The 20,056-nt window shown below is 40.0% G+C and overlaps 2 protein-coding genes and 1 long non-coding RNA gene across 3 annotated transcripts; all 3 read left to right on the top strand.

Annotated features, from left to right (window-relative positions):
* Window positions 1-344: 344 nt before the first annotated feature.
* Window positions 345-1,566, top strand: LOC134183757 (uncharacterized). The gene is made up of 7 exons (XM_062651347.1): window positions 345-424; window positions 487-663; window positions 724-773; window positions 842-888; window positions 944-1,044; window positions 1,135-1,191; window positions 1,247-1,566. Exons 1-7 carry the CDS (start codon window positions 412-414, stop codon window positions 1,336-1,338), a joined length of 537 nt encoding a protein of 178 aa, XP_062507331.1. The 5' UTR covers window positions 345-411; the 3' UTR covers window positions 1,339-1,566.
* Window positions 1,567-7,644: 6,078 nt separating this feature from the next.
* LOC134183758 (uncharacterized) lies at window positions 7,645-8,030 on the top strand. Its single transcript, XR_009970551.1, has 3 exons — window positions 7,645-7,812; window positions 7,869-7,918; window positions 7,984-8,030. It is a non-coding gene; the product is annotated as an uncharacterized LOC134183758 (long non-coding RNA).
* Window positions 8,031-18,737: 10,707 nt separating this feature from the next.
* LOC134183830 (uncharacterized) lies at window positions 18,738-19,877 on the top strand. The gene is made up of 7 exons (XM_062651397.1): window positions 18,738-18,803; window positions 18,864-19,040; window positions 19,101-19,150; window positions 19,219-19,265; window positions 19,321-19,421; window positions 19,512-19,568; window positions 19,624-19,877. Exons 1-7 carry the CDS (start codon window positions 18,791-18,793, stop codon window positions 19,713-19,715), a joined length of 537 nt encoding a protein of 178 aa, XP_062507381.1. The 5' UTR covers window positions 18,738-18,790; the 3' UTR covers window positions 19,716-19,877.
* Window positions 19,878-20,056: the final 179 nt, after the last annotated feature.

The raw sequence follows: 20,056 nt of genomic DNA, 5'->3' as shown, positions 1-20,056 counted from the left end.
CAGTGCAATAGTAAAACTGCAAGCTTCTTTGGACGACCAAGCTCGTTTACTGCGATGCCTTCTTGCAGGAGACAACGACAGTCCTGTTTGTGCAAGCGCTGTGACATGTAAGGTTTCATCAATCAATTTTTATGCGCATTCACTACACACAGAAGTGTGCATGGTCGGTCGCATATATATATATATATATATATATATATATATATATATATATATATATATATATATATATAGCTAGAGTAACTTTACATGATACAACAGCAGTTGTTGTTTGTTGTAACAGATGGAACTAGAGCTCATCCAGCTAGAAGTTGTGCTGATCTATCGAGGCGAAGCAAGAAAATTCCGAGTGGCTATTATTGGGTAAAGCCAATTCCAACAGGACGTGACGTTTTTCATGTTTACTGTGACATGACCAATTACGGTAAATATTTTTAAGGTACAAGTATAGAAAATTAATTATAATAAAGATTACTTTACAATTAGGTGGTGGCTGGACTCTAGTTGTTGGTATTAATTCTCAAAATCGTCTACATCTTCAAAGCAGTTCTGTGGGTACAAGATGCAGAGGAGGAGATGTTTGTGTGGTTCATCGTACAAATGGAGTGATACCTGCTAGGAAATTAGATGACAGGATTATAAGAGCTCTCGCTGATGACGAAGGTTTGATTTACTAATTAAGATATAAAATAATAGTATTTATCAGTTGTGTTTGTTGTTTAGGGACGTTTAGAGTTGACGTTGGTCCTAACAAATACACAACGTTTTTTCAAGTATAAAATAGTCTCTATGTTGCTACATTGCAATTGCTAATCCAAATCCTTGTGCGTACGTTATACAGCTTCCACAAGGTGCGGCAGGATTTCAATCTAATTGCGGAGGAACGAGGTACAGAACAAGCTCACAAGCATTTATTTTACTAATATATGTTTTGTTGTTGCAGCTGCGCACGAATAATTACATCTCACAGTTATCCTTACACTTGGGAGTCAAACTGCAAAGGAATAACAGTTGGATATCAAGTTCCAAAGGATTCTCACAAAGGTAAAGATGTGTACTGAGATAATGACTGCATATGCTGTTGCGATACAGTTTAACTGGAAGAATTGACTGTTGCTTTGTTTGCTGCTATAGTATTTGACAATCGTGACTATCATGAGTGCGGGTCTTTATGGACATCTTCTCGTTACTGTAAGCTTTTACAATTCCAATAATCTAGTCACTTATTTGCAATTCTATTCAATAGCCGACAAGCGCGTCTTATACGGCTACACTGGTGATAGTGGAAAACTCACTGGTATCTACTCTAAACTGCAAGGCTTTATGTTCGTCCGCTGAACAAACTAATTAATTCAAGAAAGAAAGACTTGCTTGTTCTGACTGTTTGTTGTTGCACTTTCTCATACTAATTAAGTATAATAATATATAACTACTAAATAGATTTTTGTTTTATCTGTCCTGTACGTATGTTACGATCCATTTCAATCTACAAAGTGTGTAGACAGGTATCGCTTGTCTTGTTGTGAATGCAGATGTTTTACACATTATTTTAATTAAGAGATTACTTTCCAGCACTATTTTGTCGTCCCAATCCTAAGTAAAATTGCTGTGCTCATATACATTAGTCATAAGTGAGATAATCTGACAATAAGTTTTGCAATATTAGATAGAAATAGCTACTCAGTAGCCAGCCTCTCCCTTTTTCTAGTTTCCAACAATAGAAAAGGGGAGGGCTGGTTATGCAAGACTAACTAACTCTACACAACAGATATATAGTTACGGCTTCAACTGCACGTCTAAAACTGCAGCTTCAAGTTCAACTGCCACAACAACTAACATTGGTAGCCCAGACTGCTTTCTACCTATGATGGCAGGAGAGTGAAAGGAGAGAAGAAAGCTCCCATCACGTGCAGCTTTAGCATCAAGACTCATCTTGATCAGCTCTAGCTGTCTGGGTATGGCAGATTGTGACAAACCTAGAGTTTTGGAAGAGATCACGCAGATACCTTTTAGTTGAAAGGAGGCGTGTCTGTTTCTATAGCAAATAATTTTAGATATAGAAACAGTTGCAAACTACTAACAAGCAAAACCTGATAGCACAAATGTGGGGCGTCGTTAGAGTCGTGCATGCATGAACTCCTACAGCCGGGCCAGGAACTCGCAGGAGCACCAACTTGTGAAGCCAACTGTGGTGTGACCACCCGAAGTCTCACCAGGACTCCAGTGGCTGATGTCACGTCACAGCCGATGGCCGCTTAGGACCCCAGTCAATGACCAGGTACTCATATATACTCCTGAGTCAAGAGAGGCAATCGTGTGTTAGTTTCTTGCTTAAGGAAATTATGCCATAGCTTGCCATCATTGTGATTTAATTAACTTGCAACTCTCCAAGGTCCCGGATGTTGAACACTCTGTAAGATGACTCTCTAACCAACTGAGCTATCGCACCACGCACACACACACACACACACACACACACACACACACACACACACACACACAAACACACACACACACACACACACACACACACACACACACACACACACACACACACCACCATAGAAGGCATTGGCAGGATGTACGCGAGCATGCTGATGTTACATTTTCTCGTCTGGCAATTTCAGCTCGTTCTATCTATATATTGTAACATGTCTTGTTGTTGTGTATAAAATACGTATAGCAGTCTGCACGGCAAACACAATAGATGGACGTGGTTAACACAAATTACGTCCACAATTTTATAAATTTTTTACTACCAAATTGTGCTATTAGATTGTACCACATGATACACAAGGACTTCAAATGTTAGTCTTATGTTATTGTCTTGTCGACAATCCACGTCAACGAAAGTGATTAGCACCGCCTACTAATGCATCTAATTATTTAATTAACATATATTGCGGTGATCGGGTATACCGTAAACATGACGTCATTGTTGTTGGCAGCAACTTCTCATTTGTAGCCAACGTGTCATATAAAAACCAGAAACCGTGTTTGAAGTGCAAGCATATAAGCAACACGGTGAGCATGCAACCAACGCACTCTACTTCTGTTTATAAATCAAGTCGTTCGGAGAGAAAAAATGGCTCTTTGGTACGTCTGTGTCGCATGCATGGCAAGCACGTTACTGGGTATGACATTGCTTGTACACTCTAGCTTCTAGATCAAATGAATGTGTAATTGCCTATTATTATTACATGCATGGAGTTATGCAGATTTAGCAAAATTTACATAGATTTTCGAGCATTTTAAAGTAGGGAAAGCACTAGACTATGTAGATCTGTTACTGTTTTGTTTTTCTAGTTACAGCAGCTGCAACTACGAGCGAGACTGGATGCACGAGCAGTGCAATAAGCAAACTGCAAGCTACATTGAACGATCATGCTCGGTTAATACGCTACCTCCTTGCTGGAGACGACGACAACCCGATATGTTCTAGTGCTGTGACATGTAAGTATTTATTTGCTTTCACTAGATGAACGTGTCATATTTTGTATGTATTGAGTAGCTATAACAGCGAAGTAGACGACAGAACGGCATGCAAATGATTGATCGACAGGTAGATAGATAGATGGATAGATAGATAATTATATTTCTGCCAAAGTCTGCTCTTTCTTGAAGTCTTGCTAAAATGTTTAAAAATAAAAATTGATTATTTTATTAGCGTGATTGTTTACTTACTACACAGTCGTTGTGGCAAAAGGATAAAATTGACATCATGTTTGTTGTGTGCAGATGGCAGTAAGGCTCATCCTGCTAGAAACTGCGCTGATTTGTTACGACGAAGGAAAAAACCGCGAGTGGTTACTATTGGGTAAAGCCAATAAAGACAGACAACAACGTTTACTATGTTTACTGTGATATGACCAATTTCGGTAAACTTACGATATAGACTGTGTAAACGTTACAATGTGAAGTGCTGTGTCGTTTTACAATTAGGTGGTGGTTGGACTTTAGTTGTTGGTATTAATTCTCAAAATCGTCTACATCTTCAAAGCGGCTTTGTGGATACAAGATGCAGAGGGGGAGATGTTTGTGTGATTTATCGTACAAATGGAGTGATACCTGCTAGGAAATTAGATGACAGGATTATAAGCGCTCTCGCTGATGATGAAGGTTAGTTTCTTTGTTGCTTTCAATCAATTGCATACATACACTTGTTTTGCACTTCTACAAAATAATAATTGTAGCATATTGGCAATGCCAGTTTTTTTGACAAAATTGTTTAAGTATTACCAGAGTTACACACACACACACACACACACACACACACACACACACACACACACACACACACACACACACACACACACACACACACACACACACACACACACACACACACGTTGTTGCAAGCTTTTACTATAGAATTAACTTGGAATTAACTAAAGGTAGAGTACTTTTGCTTGTGATACGTTTTGATTGCCGTTTGCTAGGCTAGAAGATTTAAATTGTTTGTTGTTTAGGAACGTTTAGAGTTGATGTTGGTCCCAGCACATACACAACATTTTTTCAGGTACCAGATACTGAAGTTTTTAGTGCACCGCTGCTAAAACATAGTATATCGCGTATCTCAATTGCAGCTTCCACAAGGTGCAGCAGCATTTCAATCCAATTGTGGGGGGTCAAGGTATATGTTTACATGCATGCATGTACATTCGGTGTTTGAAACTTTAACTCACTGTTGTTTCAGCTGCCCAAGAATAATTACGTCTCACAGTTATCCTTATAAATGGGAGTCAAACTGCAAAGGAATAACAGTTGGATATAAAATAGCAAACAGCCATTAGAAAGGTAAGGCTTTGTGGTCTAAAGGAGTTCCTATACTAATATTGCTCTATTCCTAACTGTTGCTTTGCTTGCAACTAGTGTTGGACAATCACGACAATAGCGAGTGCGGCTCCTGGTCGTCTTCTCGTTATTGTAAGACTTTACAATTTCAAACATGCCAGCACTTGTTTGCAATTTTGTTTATATTAGCTTCTAACCGCGTATTATACGGTTATACTGATGGTGGTGGAAAACACACTGGCATCTACTCTAACAAGCAAGGCTTTATGTACGTCCGCTAAAACAAGTTACGTTGAATGCTGCTCAAGAATGACGTATACTCATGTTGTACAATTTCACCGCGTACTTCAAAATTTTAGTAGTAGATATAAAACGTATAGTTTCACTCCGACGTTGTGCTGTGTAGTACGTGTATAACATTGTTTTTCAAGGTACAACTGTCGCTTGTCTTGTCGATATGCCTGGTTGCTAGTGTAGGCGTTTATATAAACGATACTTGCCCGAAGGGCTAACGCGTCGGTAGATCGAGTCTGACTACGCGAGACTAGCCATGTAACGATGCCACAAGCAACCTATCACTACAGATAACTAACGTCTTGATTGATATTGCAGAAAAGCAATGAGAAGCAACATTTATCGAGATGATGATCTAGTTTCGGATGTGTGTACGTTCGAGTATTGCTCTCGTAGATTTCAAGTTCTGTTGTATAGCAGCTAACAGTACGACGAACGCTTTTATCATCTTGTAGATATAAAAGCTAGCGGAGAAGACTAGAGCACAAGTTAAGAAAAACGCGCGTTAAAGGACTGTCCACACTTGCAACTGGGTCGCGATCCGATCGCCAATCCACATCGCGAGGTGGTTTCGATCGCGATCTGTTGAATCCAATTAGAAAAAGTGGGCGTTACCTATACGTACTCTACGCGTGTAGTCGGAACATCTAACACTCCTCACTCGTCTTTGTTCTCGCTCACCTTGCGTCGCTGTATCGACGCTTTCCATAAGCAAAGAAGCCACACGTACACATCGGTCATCAGTCTCGTGATATCGAAGACGTAGTACAGTAGAGTGCAGTGTGGACGCTCGCTATCCCCTCGATCCGATCGCAATCCATTCTGGTCTAGTGTGGACAGGGCTTAAGTCTCTGTTCCTAGAAGTCGATATCACGTGTCTGTGAGTCCTCCGCTTTGCTCGTTGTCAGCGAAAACAAACACAGAATGTTGACTAGACAAAACCAATTGGTAAAAGGAGACACGAGCTTAGCGATAGAAGACACACCTGACTTACGTCTCAAGCACAGTTCGTAGAAAACTGGCAAGCACTGACCGGGATAGGACACCGCTAGAGAATGGATGGCTAGGTTTTCAAGTTCAATAACAAAGTTACCACGGATGTTGATGTAACTTGTCGTATCTAGTTGCTAGTCAGTAGGACTATGACGCTCTAGAGAGCATAGAAGCAAGATCAGATAACAGATAGCTATAATACATACTGAGATACGAGACTTTAATAATATATACTTAGCTATTTTTAGAGTACATGTAGTACGGTTTAGTATACTTACCGGTTTAGTGGTCAAGATATGAATACGGTGTCTCGGTATACCGTGCCATATATTGTTGTTGTGCATTGTAGGCCTAGGCGTACCGGTCATTCTATAATCACCATGATTCCGGATGCTCCGTGTACGCGGACCGTCTACCGTGTATAGTTGGATTGCGAGGATATATAAGCAACAGACTCTCAGCAACTACAGCATTTGTTCTCTGAATGCGTGACCATCTGATATCGTAATTCTGCAATCCGGTATGGCTTTTTGGTACATCAGCGTTTTCTGTTTGGCCAGCGCATTACTGGGTGAGATTTGTTTGTCTAGCTAAACGCTCAAGATTTTGCTAACCAAGTAGAAGCGCTCAAGGATGTGTGTGTGTGTGTGTGTGTGTGTGTGTGTGTGTGTGTGTGTGTGTGTGTGTGTGTGTGTGTGTGTGTGTGTGTGTGTGTGTGTGTGTGTGTGTGTGTGTGTGTGTGTGTGTGTGTGTGTGTGTGTGTGTGTGTGTGTGTGTGTGTGTGTGTGTGTGTGTGTGTGTGTGTGTGTGTGTGTGTGTGTGTGTGTGTGTGTGTGTGTGTGTGTGTGTGTGTGTGTGTGTGTGTGTGTGTGTGTGTGTGTGTGTGTGTGTGTGTGTGTGTGTGTGTGTGTGTGTGTGTGTGTGTGTGTGTATTCACTACTTAATACTGTTGGCTCTTTGTAGCTACACCAGTTACAACTCAATCTGATGCAAGTGGCTGCACCAGCAGTGCAATAGTGAAACTGCAAGCTTCTTTGGACGACCAGGCTCGTTTACTGCGATGCCTTCTTGCAGGAGACAACGACAGTCCTGTTTGTGCAAGCGCTGTGACATGTAAGGTTTCATCAATCAATGTTTATGCGCATTCACTATACACAAAGGTGTGCATGTAGTCTCCCGTAGCCAGCCCCTCTCCTTTTCTATTTTGGGTAGGCCTTTCTATTTTCGGTAGGCCGAAAATAGAAAAGGGGAGGAGGGGTTGGCTACGCGAGACTAGTGTGTATGGTCTGTTGCATATAGCTAGAGTAAATTTACACGATACAACAGCAGTTGTTGTTGTTGTAACAGATGGAACTAAACTTCATCCAGCTAGAAGTTGTGCTGATCTATTGAGACGAAGAAAGAAAATTCCGAGTGGTTATTATTGGGTAAAGCCAATTCCAACAGGAAATGACGTTTTTCATGTTTACTGTGACATGACCAATTACGGTAAATATTTGAGGTACAGGTCTAGCAAGATAATTATAAATCAACATTACTTTACTTTACAATTAGGTGGTGGTTGGACTCTAGTTGTTGGTATCAATTCTCAAAATCGTCTACATCTTCAAAGCGGTTCTGTGGGTACAAGATGCAGAGGAGGAGATGTTTGTGTGGTTCATCGTACAAATGGAGTGATACCTGCTAGGAAATTAGATGACAGGATTATAAGAGCTCTCGCTGATGACGAAGGTTTGATTTACCAAGATATAAAATAGTAATATTTATCAGTTGTGTTTGTTGTTTAGGAACGTTTAGAGTTGACATTGGTCCTAACAAATATACAACGTTCTTTCAAGTATAAAATAGTTTGATATTGCAAGATTGCAATTGTTAATTCAAATCCTTCTGCTTGCGTTACAGCTTCCACAAGGTACAGCAGGATTTCAATCTAATTGCGAAGGAGCGAGGTAAATACAATCTCATAAGCATGTATATGTAGTTGATGCTTTGTTTACGTTTTTTGTTACTAAAATACACATTTTGTTGTGGCAGCTGCGCACGAATAATTACATCTCACAGTTATCCTTACAAATGGGAGTCAAACTGCAAAGGAATAACAGTTGGATATAAAGTTCTTAGCAGTACTTACAAAGGTATAAGACTTTGTAGTGTTGGAGGAAATGATTACATGTTGCTGCGATAAACTTCAACTCACTGTCGAAACGTACTACATGTTGCTTTGTTTGGTGCTATAGTGTTTGACAATCATGACAATCGAGAGTGCGGGTCTTTATGGACATCTTCTCGTTACTGTAAGCTTTCACAGTTTCAATTTTCTAGTCACTTATTTTCAATTTTATTTATTAGCCGACAGGCGCGTCCTATACGGCTACACTGCTAATGGTGGAGTAGACACTGGTATCTACTCTAAACAGCAAGGCTTTATGTACATCCGCTGAACAAGCTAATTAATTCAAAAAGGAAGAACGACTTGTTCTAACTGTTCTTCTTGTTCTTTGGTTGTATTATTAGGTATATGGCTAATAGTTTTCGTCTAATCTGTGCTGTACGAGTTTATGATGCTTTGCATTCTATAAAGTGTCTTGACAGTTATCGCTTGTCTTGTAGCTATAATCCAACTGTTTTACACATTATTTTAAAAAATTAGTTTCCAACACATTTGCCTTCTCAAATCCTAAGTCTAATTGCTGACCTAATATATGCATTATCTAGAGTCATGAGTAAGATAATATGACTTGCAATATTAGATATAAATAGCTACTCTACACTACGGGAAACAAATACTTAGACAGCTTCAACTGCCACCTCTAGAAAACTGCAGCTTCACAACTCTACTAGCTTTGGTACCCCAGACTGCTTTCTGCATGTGATGGGAGAAAAGTAAGCAAAGTAACCAGACAATAAGTTTTGCAATATTAGAAATAAATAGCTATTTCTAATGTATAAAATGGGAAACAAAACTTTTTTGCTTCAATTGGTTTATGCTCTGTAGCTTCATGGCTCTCGATGCCGCATATCATAATTATTATAACAAGTATAGTTAGCGAGAGAGTCAAACAGCTTGCTATAGAATACACACGCTCGCAAGCCCGAGCGCACGCATGCACGCACGCATGCACGCACGCACGCACGCACCCACGCACACACGCGCGCGCACACACACATGCGTGCGCGCTGTTGCAACGTCTTTACTATACAATTAACTTAGAATTAACTGAAAGTAGAATACTTTTGCTAGTGATACGTCTTGATTGTCGCTTGCTAGTTTAGAGAATTTAAATTGTTTTTTGTTTAGGAACGTTTAGAGTTCATGTTGGTCCCAGCACATACACAACATTTTTTAGGTTTCAGATACTGAAGTTTTCTAGTGCACCGCTGCTAAACATACTATATCGCGTACCTCAATTGCAGCTTCCACAAAGTGCAGCAGCATTTCGATCCAATTGCGGGGGGTCAAGGTCTATGTTTACATGCATGCATGTACAATTCGTGTTTGAAACTTTAACTCACTGTTGTTGCAGCTGCCCAAGAACAATTACATCTCACAGTTATCCTCATAAATGGGAGTCAAACTGCAAAGGAATAACAGTTGGATATAAACTAGCCAACAGCCATTACAAAGATTAGGCTTTGTAGTCTAGAGGAGTTGCTATACTAATGTTGCTCTAATCCTAACTGTTGCTTTGCTTGCAACTAGTGTTTGACAATCACGACAATAGCGAGTGCGGCTCCTGGTCGTCTTCCCGTTATTGTAGAACTTTACAAGTTCAAACATGTCAGTCACTTATTTGCAATTTTGTCTATATTAGCTTCTAACCGCGTATTATACGGTTATACTGCCGATGGCGGAAAACACACTGGCATCTACTCTAACAAGCAAGGCTTTATGTACGTCCGCTAAAAACCTACGTTGAATGCTGCTTAAGGATGACGTATACGCATGTTGTACAAATTTCACCGCGTACTTCAATATTTTAGTAGTATATATAAAACGTATAGTTTCAGTCCGACGTTGTGCTGTGTAGTACGTGTATAACATTGGTTTTTCAAGGTACAACTGTCGCTTGTCATGTCGATATGCCTGGTTGCTAGTGTAGGCGTTTATATAAACGATGCTTGCCCGAAAGCATAACGCGTCGGTAGAAATAGTCTGGCTACGCGCGACTAGCCATGTAACGATGTCACAAGCAACCTATCACTAAATATAACTAACGTCTCTAATGGTATTGCAGAAAAGCAATGAAAAGCAACATTTATCGAGATGATGATCTAGTCTCGGATGCATGTACGTTTGAGTATTGCTCTCGTAGATTTCAAGTTCTGTTGTATAGCAGCTAACAGTACGATGAACGCTTTTATCATCTTGTAGATATAAGAGCTAGCGGAGAAGACTAGAGTACAAGTTAAGAAAGACACACGTAAAGTCTCTTTCTCTAGAAGTCGAGATCACGTGTCTGTGAGTCCTCCGTCTTCCTCGTTGTCAACGAAAACAGAGAATGTTGACTAGACAAAATAAATCGATAAGAGGAGACACGAGCTTAGCGATAGAAGACAAGCCTGACTTACGTATCAAGCACAGTTCGTAGAAAACTGGCAAGCACTGACCGAGATAGGATGTCGCTAGAGAATGGATGGTTAGGTTTTCAACTTCAACAACAACGTTACCACGGATGTTGATGTAACTTGTCGTATCTAGTTGCTAGTCACTAGGAGTATGACGCTATATAAAGCATAGCAGCAGGATCAGATAAAAGATAGCTATAATACATACTGCGATGCGTGACTCTAACAATATATACTTAGCTACTAGAGTACATGTAGTGCGGTTTAGGATAGTTACCGGTTTAGTGGCTAAGATATGAATACGGTGTCTCGGTATACCGTGCCATATAATGTTGTTGTGTATTGTAGGCCTAGGCCTGCCGGTCATTCTATAATCAACCATGATTCTGGATGTTCTCGTGTGTACGCGGACCGTCTAACTACCGTGTATAGTTGGATTGCAAGTATATATAAGCAACAGACTCTCAGCAACTACAGCATTTGTTCTCAGCATGCGTGACCATCTGATATCGTAATTCTGCAATCCGGTATGGCTTTTTGGCACATCAGCGTCTTCTGTCTGGCCGGCGCATTACTGGGTGAGATATTGTTTGTGTCTAGACCCTCAAGCTTTTGCTAACCACGTAGAAGCGCTCGAGGATGTATCTATACTATTTAATACTGTTGGCTCTTTGTAGCTACACCAGTTACAACTCAATCTGATGAGACTGTCTGCACCAGCAGTGCAATAGTGAAACTGCAAGCTTCTTTGGACGACCAAGCTCGTTTACTGCGATGCCTTCCTGCGGGAGACAACGACAGCCCTGTTTGTGCAAGCGCTGTGACGTGTAAGTTTTCATCAATCAAGTGTTATGCGCATTTACTTACAAAGGGGTGTGCATGGTCTGTTGAATATAGCTAGAGTAACTTTACACGATACAACAGCAGTTGTTGTTTGTTGTAACAGATGGAACTAAAGCTCATCCAGCTAGAAGTTGTGCTGATCTATTGAGACGAAGAAAGAAAATTCCGAGTGGCTATTATTGGATAAAGCCTATTCCAACAGGAAATGACGCTATTCATGTTTACTGTGACATGACCAATTACGGTAATAATTTGAGGTACAAGTCTAGCAAGTTAAGTAATAAATAGACTTTACTTTTCAATTAGATGGTGGTTGGACTCTAGTTGTTGGTATTAATTCTCAAATCGTCTGCATCTTCAAAGCGGTTCTGTGGGTGCGAGATGCAGAGGAGGAGATGTTTGTGTGGTTCATCGTACAAATGGAGTGATACCTGCTAGGAAATTAGATAACAAGATTATAAGAGCTCTTGCTGATGACGAAGGTTCCTATACTTTTTCGTCTATTTGACTGTTAATTTCAAAATTGTTATATTTTTACAAAGATATAAAATATTTATTTTTGTTGTTTAGGAACGTTTAGAGTTGACGTTGGTCTTAACAAATACACATCGTTTTTTCAAGTATAAAATAGTATTTAGATTGCAACATTGCAATTGTAAATCCTTTTACTTACGTTACAGCTTCCACAAGGTGCGGCAGGATTTCAATCTAATTGCGAAGAAACGAGGTAAATACAAGCTCACAAGCGGTATATATAGTTAGTGCTTTTGTCTGGATATATTTTACTAACACACATTTTGTTGTTGCAGCTGCGCACGAATAATTACATCTCACAGTTATCCTTACAAATGGGAGTCAAACTGCAAAGGAATAACAATTGGATATAAACTATCTAACAGTGCTTGCAAAGGTAAGACTTTGTAGTACTGTTGCATGGGAGATAAAGTGACTGTTGCTTTGTTTGCTACTAGTATTTGACAGTCGTGACAATCAAGAGTGCGAGTCTTTATGAATATCTTCTCGTTACTGTAAGCGTTCACAGTTTCAAATGTTCTTTATATTGCCACTTATTTCAATTTTATTCATTAGCCAACCAGCGCGTTTTATACGGCTACACTGGTGGTGATGGAGGAAGCACTGGTATCTACTTTAAGCTGCAAGGTGTTATGTACGTCCGCTGAGCACTAAGAAATGACATCTAAAAAGACTTGTTCTGTAGCTGATCACTAATAATTGTTGCATGTTATCAATATGTCTAAACTTCGTGCATTAAAAGTTTTTCATCTGCGCTGTACATGACTAGTGGACCGACTTTGCTTTTATTGTTTATCTAATTGCTAATAACAAAAGTTTATTGTTTTAAATACAATTTTTGCGCCAGAACGCTGTACATCTAGTTTGTGCAAGTTAATTAAGTTATTTGTAATTCATTTCATAAAATTTGTACTAAATCTGTTGACACAATTGACGTTAAGCGATTGAGCATACAAGTTATGCAATTTATTGCTACATTAATTATTGGCGGGATGAAGCAGCATCACACGAACAAATGCGGTTTCCTGTACTCTACGAAATACCCGCACGAGCGAATGTCCAACAAATAGTTTTAATTAATTAATTAATTTATATATTAAAGGACAGTCTGCATTGTCAAGCCACCAATGTCATCATACCTGTTATTATTGCCAGTACATTTTGTACGTACAAAAGAAAATATTGCCATTAGAGGGAAATCGTCTTGTCTCATCGAACAACTCCATCTCTAGAAAAAATAACAATGCAATATGAGTTAAATAATTTATTTGAATTTGTTAACTAAGTTTGATATCAATCGGAGTTTAAATAGAAAAGTTATTGAAATATTGCCAATAGAAGGAAACAGATGACCTGGCCTATCAACTGGAGGCGCTCAAGCGCTAGGGTTCTAGTGTAATACGTACCGCTGTAGACCAACGACTCGACGACCGACTCGACGGTCAAATGGGGGCGGGTTGATACACGGATGTGGGCGGTATTATGTACTCTGCGTACGTCCACGCACTCTAGCCGTTACAGTAACGGCTACAGGTGCACCTGCACCTGTCAGTCTACTCTTCGTTCTTTCGTGGCAGTATGCGTACTCCACTGTGTTGCTCGTATAAATTTGGATGCAAATAAAGGTATTTGGAACAAAGACTGCCTGTCCTTTCTCAGCCAACTGCACCTAGCCTCGCCCAGACGCACTATGGATTGCAGCCCCGGATGCGCCGCCATCACTACGTCTGGTTCGGTACCGCCTTTCTGGACGGGAGTAATATGTAATCAAATTCTTCAGCGCGTGTCATACTAATGTTATTAGCTAGGAACCGAGCCTTCGATTGGGCTTTGGCGTTGTTCTAGTCTCTGTACTTGTCGACATTGCGATTTTAGACCGCTGTCAAACGTTGGTAAGAGATTGCAGCTACGCTAGGAAGCGTAGCGGTGAAATGGCAGATCAGAAATGGCACTTGCCGTGCATCATACGCCTTTGCACGCGTACACAGGTTTCCAGTTGAAGCTGCAATGCGTCATAAGCCTCTACTGCAATGCATTGGACTGCTGTCTGCAAGTTCCCTCGCTACAGTCGTTCCCTGTAATCTACAAAGTAACTGTAACTTACTTACTTGTAACTGACACAAATTATAGACATGATTAGCGGTGACTGCAAGGGGCGGTACTAAACCAGACGTAGTGCCTAGATAGTGGTGATGGCGGAGCATTTGGAGCTGCAATCAACACCGCGTCTGGTGTATGAAGCGGGGGACTGAGGGGCTCGCTCAGTGGAGGAATTGAAATTTTCTGTGCAGTAACTTTTGCAAATCTGTGTAGTTACGGTCTGGCAAATGGGTTTTCGTACTCATGATGACACGCTCGTGAACATCTTCCTGCGCCACTAAACTGTGCATGTATCTGTCTTGGCATGTGTGTCTGGTGACGTTTACGTGATCTTGTATCACATAACTCACCATATACGGTATGCATCCTTGTAACCTAGAGAGGCTATCATCCAAAGGTCGAGCACTTCAGTGCTTCTATCCAGAAGTTATGATTGTGATGCTAGCGTAGCAGCTGGCTGGGTCATGCATGCAGATAGCTGCTATACAGAGTAACATATTATATACCATAGAGTAGGAAACAGTTGAATGACCAAGATTAGACGCAAGACTTTATACATAATGTATACGGTTTAGTGTAGTTTACCGGTTACGGTACGGTTTAGAGGTCATGCTTAATTTTAGGCGTATACCACTCTTGTCTATAGCTAGTCAATCATGCATGAATCCCGTCTAGTCAACCATGATTGCGGAAGCTTTCATGTCTATTACGCGGACCATGCATAACTAATGTAGATGGATTGCAAATACATATAAGCAACACACTCTCAGCAGTTGCAGCATTTGTTCTGCGTGATTGTGTGATAACAAACAGTGTATACTGTCTCGTAATTCTGCAATCCGGAATGGCTCTTTGGAACATATGCGTCGCCTGTCTGGCGAGCACATTACTCGGTAAGACATTGTGTATATATACAGTGCACCCTCAATCTCTTGCTAGCCCTAGACTTGTCAAGCATTGTGCCTGCAATAATACAGTCTAGTAGCTTTGTACATGCGATCGAGCATGTGTATAGTTGTAATACGGTTACGTCATTGCAGTTGCATCAGCTGTGGCTATGAGTCAATCTGATGAGACTAGCTGCACCAGCACTGCAATCAGCAAACTGCAAGCTTCTTTGGACGACCAAACTCGTTTACTGCGATGCCTTCTTGCAGGAGACAACGACAGTCCTGTTTGTGCAAGCGCAGTGACATGTAAGATTTCATCAATGTTTATGCGCATTCACTAAACAGAGGTGTGCATAGTCTGTTTCATGTATTAGCTAGAGAAACTTTACACGAAACAATGGCAGTTGTTTAGAATCTGGTTTGTTGTAAACAGATGGAACTAAATCTTATCCAGCTAGAAGTTGTGCTGATCTGATGAGGCGAAGAAAGAAAATTCCGAGTGGTTATTATTGGGTGAAGCCAATTCCAACAGGAAGTGACGTATTTTATGTTTACTGTGACATGACCAATTACGGTAAAATTTGAGGTACAAGTCTATAAAGTTAATTATAAATAAACATTATTTTACAATTAGGTGGTGGTTGGACTCTTGTCGTTGGTATTAATTCTCAAAGTCATCTACATCTTCAAGGCGGTTCTGTGGGTACAAGATGCAGAGGAGGAGATGTTTGTGTGGTTCATCGTACAAATGGAGTGATACCTGCCAGGAAATTAGATGACAGGATTATAAGAGCTCTCGCTGATGACGAAGGTTTCTAGACTTTTTCGTCTGACTGACTGTCAATTGAAAAAATTGTTATATTTTTACAAAGATATAAATAAAATAGTTGTATTTGTTGTTTAGGAACGTTTAGAGTTGACGTTGGTCCTAACAAATACACAACGTTTTTTCAAGTATAAAATAGTTTCTATGTTGGTACATTGCAATTGCTAATCCAAATCCTTGTGCGTACGTTATACAGCTTCCACAAGGTGCAGCAGGATTTCAATCTAATTGCGGAGGAACGAGGTACAGAACAAGCTCACAAGCATTTATTTTGCTAATATATGTTTTGTTGTTGCAGCTGCGCACGAATAATTACATCTCACAGTTATCCTTACAAATGGGAGTCAAACTGCAAAGGAATAACAGTTGGATATCAATTTCCACAGGATACTTACAAAGGTAAAGATGTGTACTGAGATAATGACTGCATATGCTGTTACGATACAGTTTAACTGCGAGAATTGACTGTTGCTTTGTTTGCTGCTATAGTATTTGACAATCGTGACAATAATGAGTGCGGGTCTTTATGGACATCTTCTCGTTTCTGTAAGCTTTTACAATTCCAATAATCTAGTCACTTATTTGCAATTCTATTCAATAGCCGACAAGCGCGTCTTATACGGCTACACTGGTGATAGTGGAAAACACACTGGTATCTACTCTAAACTGCAAGGCTTTATGTTCGTCCGCTGAACAAACTAATTAATTCAAGAAAGAAAGACTTGCTTGTTCTGACTGTTTGTTGTTGCACTTTGTCATATTAATTATGTATAATAATATATAGCTACAGGATAGATTTTTTGTTTTATCTGTCCTGTACGTATGCTACAATCCATTTCAATCTACAAAGTGTGTAGACAGGTATCGCTTGTCTTGTTGTTAGTCCAGATGTTTTACACATTATTCTAATTAAGAGATTACTTTCCAGCACTATTTTGTCGTCCCAAATTCTAAGTAAAATTGCTGTGCTCATATACATTAGTCATAAGTGAGATAATCGGGCAATAAGTTTTGCAATATTAGATAGAAATAGCTACTCAGTAGCCAGCCTCTCCCCTTTTCTAGTTTCCAACAATAGAAAAGGGGCGGGGCTGGTCATGCGAGACTGACTAACTCTACACAACGGATACTTACAGCTTCAACTGCACGTCTAAAACTGCAGCTTCAAGTTCAACTGGCACAACAACTAACATTGGTAGCCCAGACTGCTTTCTACATATGGTGGGAGGAGAGTGAAAGGAGAGAAGAAAGCTCCCATCACGTGACTCCATCTTGATCAGCTCTAGCTGTCTGGGTGTTGCAGATTGTGACAAACCTAGAGTTTTGGAAGAGATCACGCAGATACGTTTGAGTTAAAAGGAGGCGTGTCTGTTTCTATAGCAAATAATTTTAGATGTAGAAACAGTTACAAACTACTAACAAGCAAAACCTGATAGAGCAAATATGGGGCGTCGTCAGAGTCGTGCATGCATGAACTCAAGCAGACGCTGCGTTTTCTCGTCCAGCAATTTGAGCACGTTCTCTAGCAACACGTCGTGTTTTTGTCTATAATACGTATAGCACGGTCTAATGTGCAGATTGCATGGTAAATACGGCATTTAGGCGTGGTTAATTAACAAAGGTTACGCCCATATTTCAATCTTTATCTGCCTTATTTTACCACTAAATTGTACTATTACAATGATACACATACGTTACAGAGACATCGCTGACTTCAAACGTCAGGCTCAATTAGTTGTTTTGTCTACAATCTGTTGAGATCTGTGTCAACGAAAGTGAGGGACTCCACCTACTTTAATTAATGCATGTAATTAGAATGTTGTGTACCGGGTATCCGTGCAATATGACGTCATTACTGTTTGCAGCAATTATCTAAAACCCAGAAACAGTTTGAATGGCAAGTATATAAGCAACAGGATTAGCCACTACTGCATTGCTTTTCGGTGCATGTGACTGTCTGGTGAAATCAACTTGTATCTACTGTCTTGAGTAGAAAGAATGACTATTTGGTACAACTGTGTCGCATTGGTAGCCAGCGCATTACTGGGTAAGATCAAGCTTTTAGTGAATGCGTTAGTGTCTACAACATGCATGTGGAGTCAAGTCAGTAGAGTCAGTAGAAATTTTATGATGTCACATGCAACTATATATAGAGGCATAGGCGAGCTATAGAGTCATGCAACTGTGAAGCTCTCATGTGTACGCGGGCTGTACAGCCACCGTTGGATTGCACGTAAATATTTAGAACTTGGCAACACACTCTCAGCAGCTACAGCATTTGTTCTCTGCATGGTTAATAACACTATCTTGCGATCTGCACTACGAAATTATGGCTTTCCAAGTCTTGCATGCTATAGAATTCATTTCTCGGATTCTTCGTCGCCAGCACTGCTACATCATACTGGGTACCGGTAAGATATTGTTTGTACGCTCAAGCTCTACGTTTGTCAAGCACTATAAGCATGCACTTTTCATGCAGAGTTGTATGACGCAATAGCTCAAAGATGAATGTCTAGAGCTGTGCTACTTATACTTTATCTCTTTCTAGTTACACCAGCTACAACTCAATCTGATGCATCTGGATGCACCAGCAGTGCAATAGTAAAACTGCAAGCTTCTTTGGACGACCAAGCTCGTTTACTGCGATGCCTTCTTGCGGGAGACAACGACAGTCCTGTTTGTGCAAGCGCTGTGACATGTAAGGTTTCATCAATCAATGTTTATGCGCATTCACTACACACCGAAGTGTGCATGGTCGGTCGCATATATATAGCTAGAGTAACTTTACACGATACAACAGCAGTTGTTGTTTGTTGTAACAGATGGAACTAGAGCTCATCCAGCTAGAAGTTGTGCTGATCTATCGAGGCGAAGCAAGAAAATTCCGAGTGGTTATTATTGGGTAAAGCCAATTCCAACAGGACGTGACGTTTTTCATGTTTACTGTGACATGACCAATTACGGTAAATATTTGAGGTACAAGTATAGAAAATTAATTATAATAAAGATTACTTTACAATTAGGTGGTGGCTGGACTCTAGTTGTTGGTATTAATTCTCAAAATCGTCTACATCTTCAAAGCAGTTCTGTGGGTACAAGATGCAGAGGAGGAGATGTTTGTGTGGTTCATCGTACAAATGGAGTGATACCTGCTAGGAAATTAGATGACAGGATTATAAGAGCTCTCGCTGATGACGAAGGTTTGATTTACTAATTAAGATATAAAATAGTAGTATTTATCAGTTGTGTTTGTTGTTTAGGGACGTTTAGAGTTGACGTTGGTCCTAACAAATACACAACGTTTTTTCAAGTATAAAATAGTTTCTATGTTGCTACATTGCAATTGCTAATCCAAATCCTTGTGCGTACGTTATACAGCTTCCACAAGGTGCAGCAGGATTTCAATCTAATTGCGGAGGAACGAGGTACAGAACAAGCTCACAAGCATTTATTTTACTAATATATGTTTTGTTGTTGCAGCTGCGCACGAATAATTACATCTCACAGTTATCCTTACACTTGGGAGTCAAACTGCAAAGGAATAACAGTTGGATATCAACTTGCACACGATACTCACAAAGGTAAAGATGTGTACTGAGATAATGACTGCATATGCTGTTGCGATACAGTTTAACTGCGAGAATTGACTGTTGCTTTGTTTGCTGTTATAGTATTTGACAATCGTGACTATCATGAGTGCGGGTCTTTATGGACATCTTCTCGTTTCTGTAAGCTTTTACAATTCCAATAATCTAGTCACTTATTTGCAATTCTATTCGATAGCCGACAAGCGCGTCTTATACGGCTACACTGGTGATGGTGGAAAAGTCACTGGTATCCACTCTAAACTGCAAAGCTTTATGTTCATCCGCTGAACAAACTAATTAATTCAAGAAAGAAAGACTTGCTTGTTCTGACTGTTTGTTGTTGCACTTTCTCATACTAATTAAGTATAATAATATATAGCTACAGGATAGATTTTTGTTTAATCTGTCCTGTACGTATGTTACGATCCATTTCAATCTACAAAGTGTCTAGACAGGTATCGCTTGTCTTGTTGTGAATGCAGTGTTCTACACATTATTTTAATTAAGAGATTACTTTCCAGCACTATTTTGTCGTCCCAATCCTAAGTCAAATTGCTGTGCTCATATACATTAGTCATAAGTGAGATAATCTGACAATAAGTTTTGCAATATTAGATAGAAATAGCTAC

This window comes from Corticium candelabrum, chromosome 8 (genome assembly GCF_963422355.1).
Source record: "Corticium candelabrum chromosome 8, ooCorCand1.1, whole genome shotgun sequence".
Taxonomy (NCBI): domain Eukaryota; kingdom Metazoa; phylum Porifera; class Homoscleromorpha; order Homosclerophorida; family Plakinidae; genus Corticium; species Corticium candelabrum.
The sequence above is the reverse complement of the archived record's forward strand: the minus strand, read 5'-3'. Positions and strand labels throughout refer to the sequence as shown.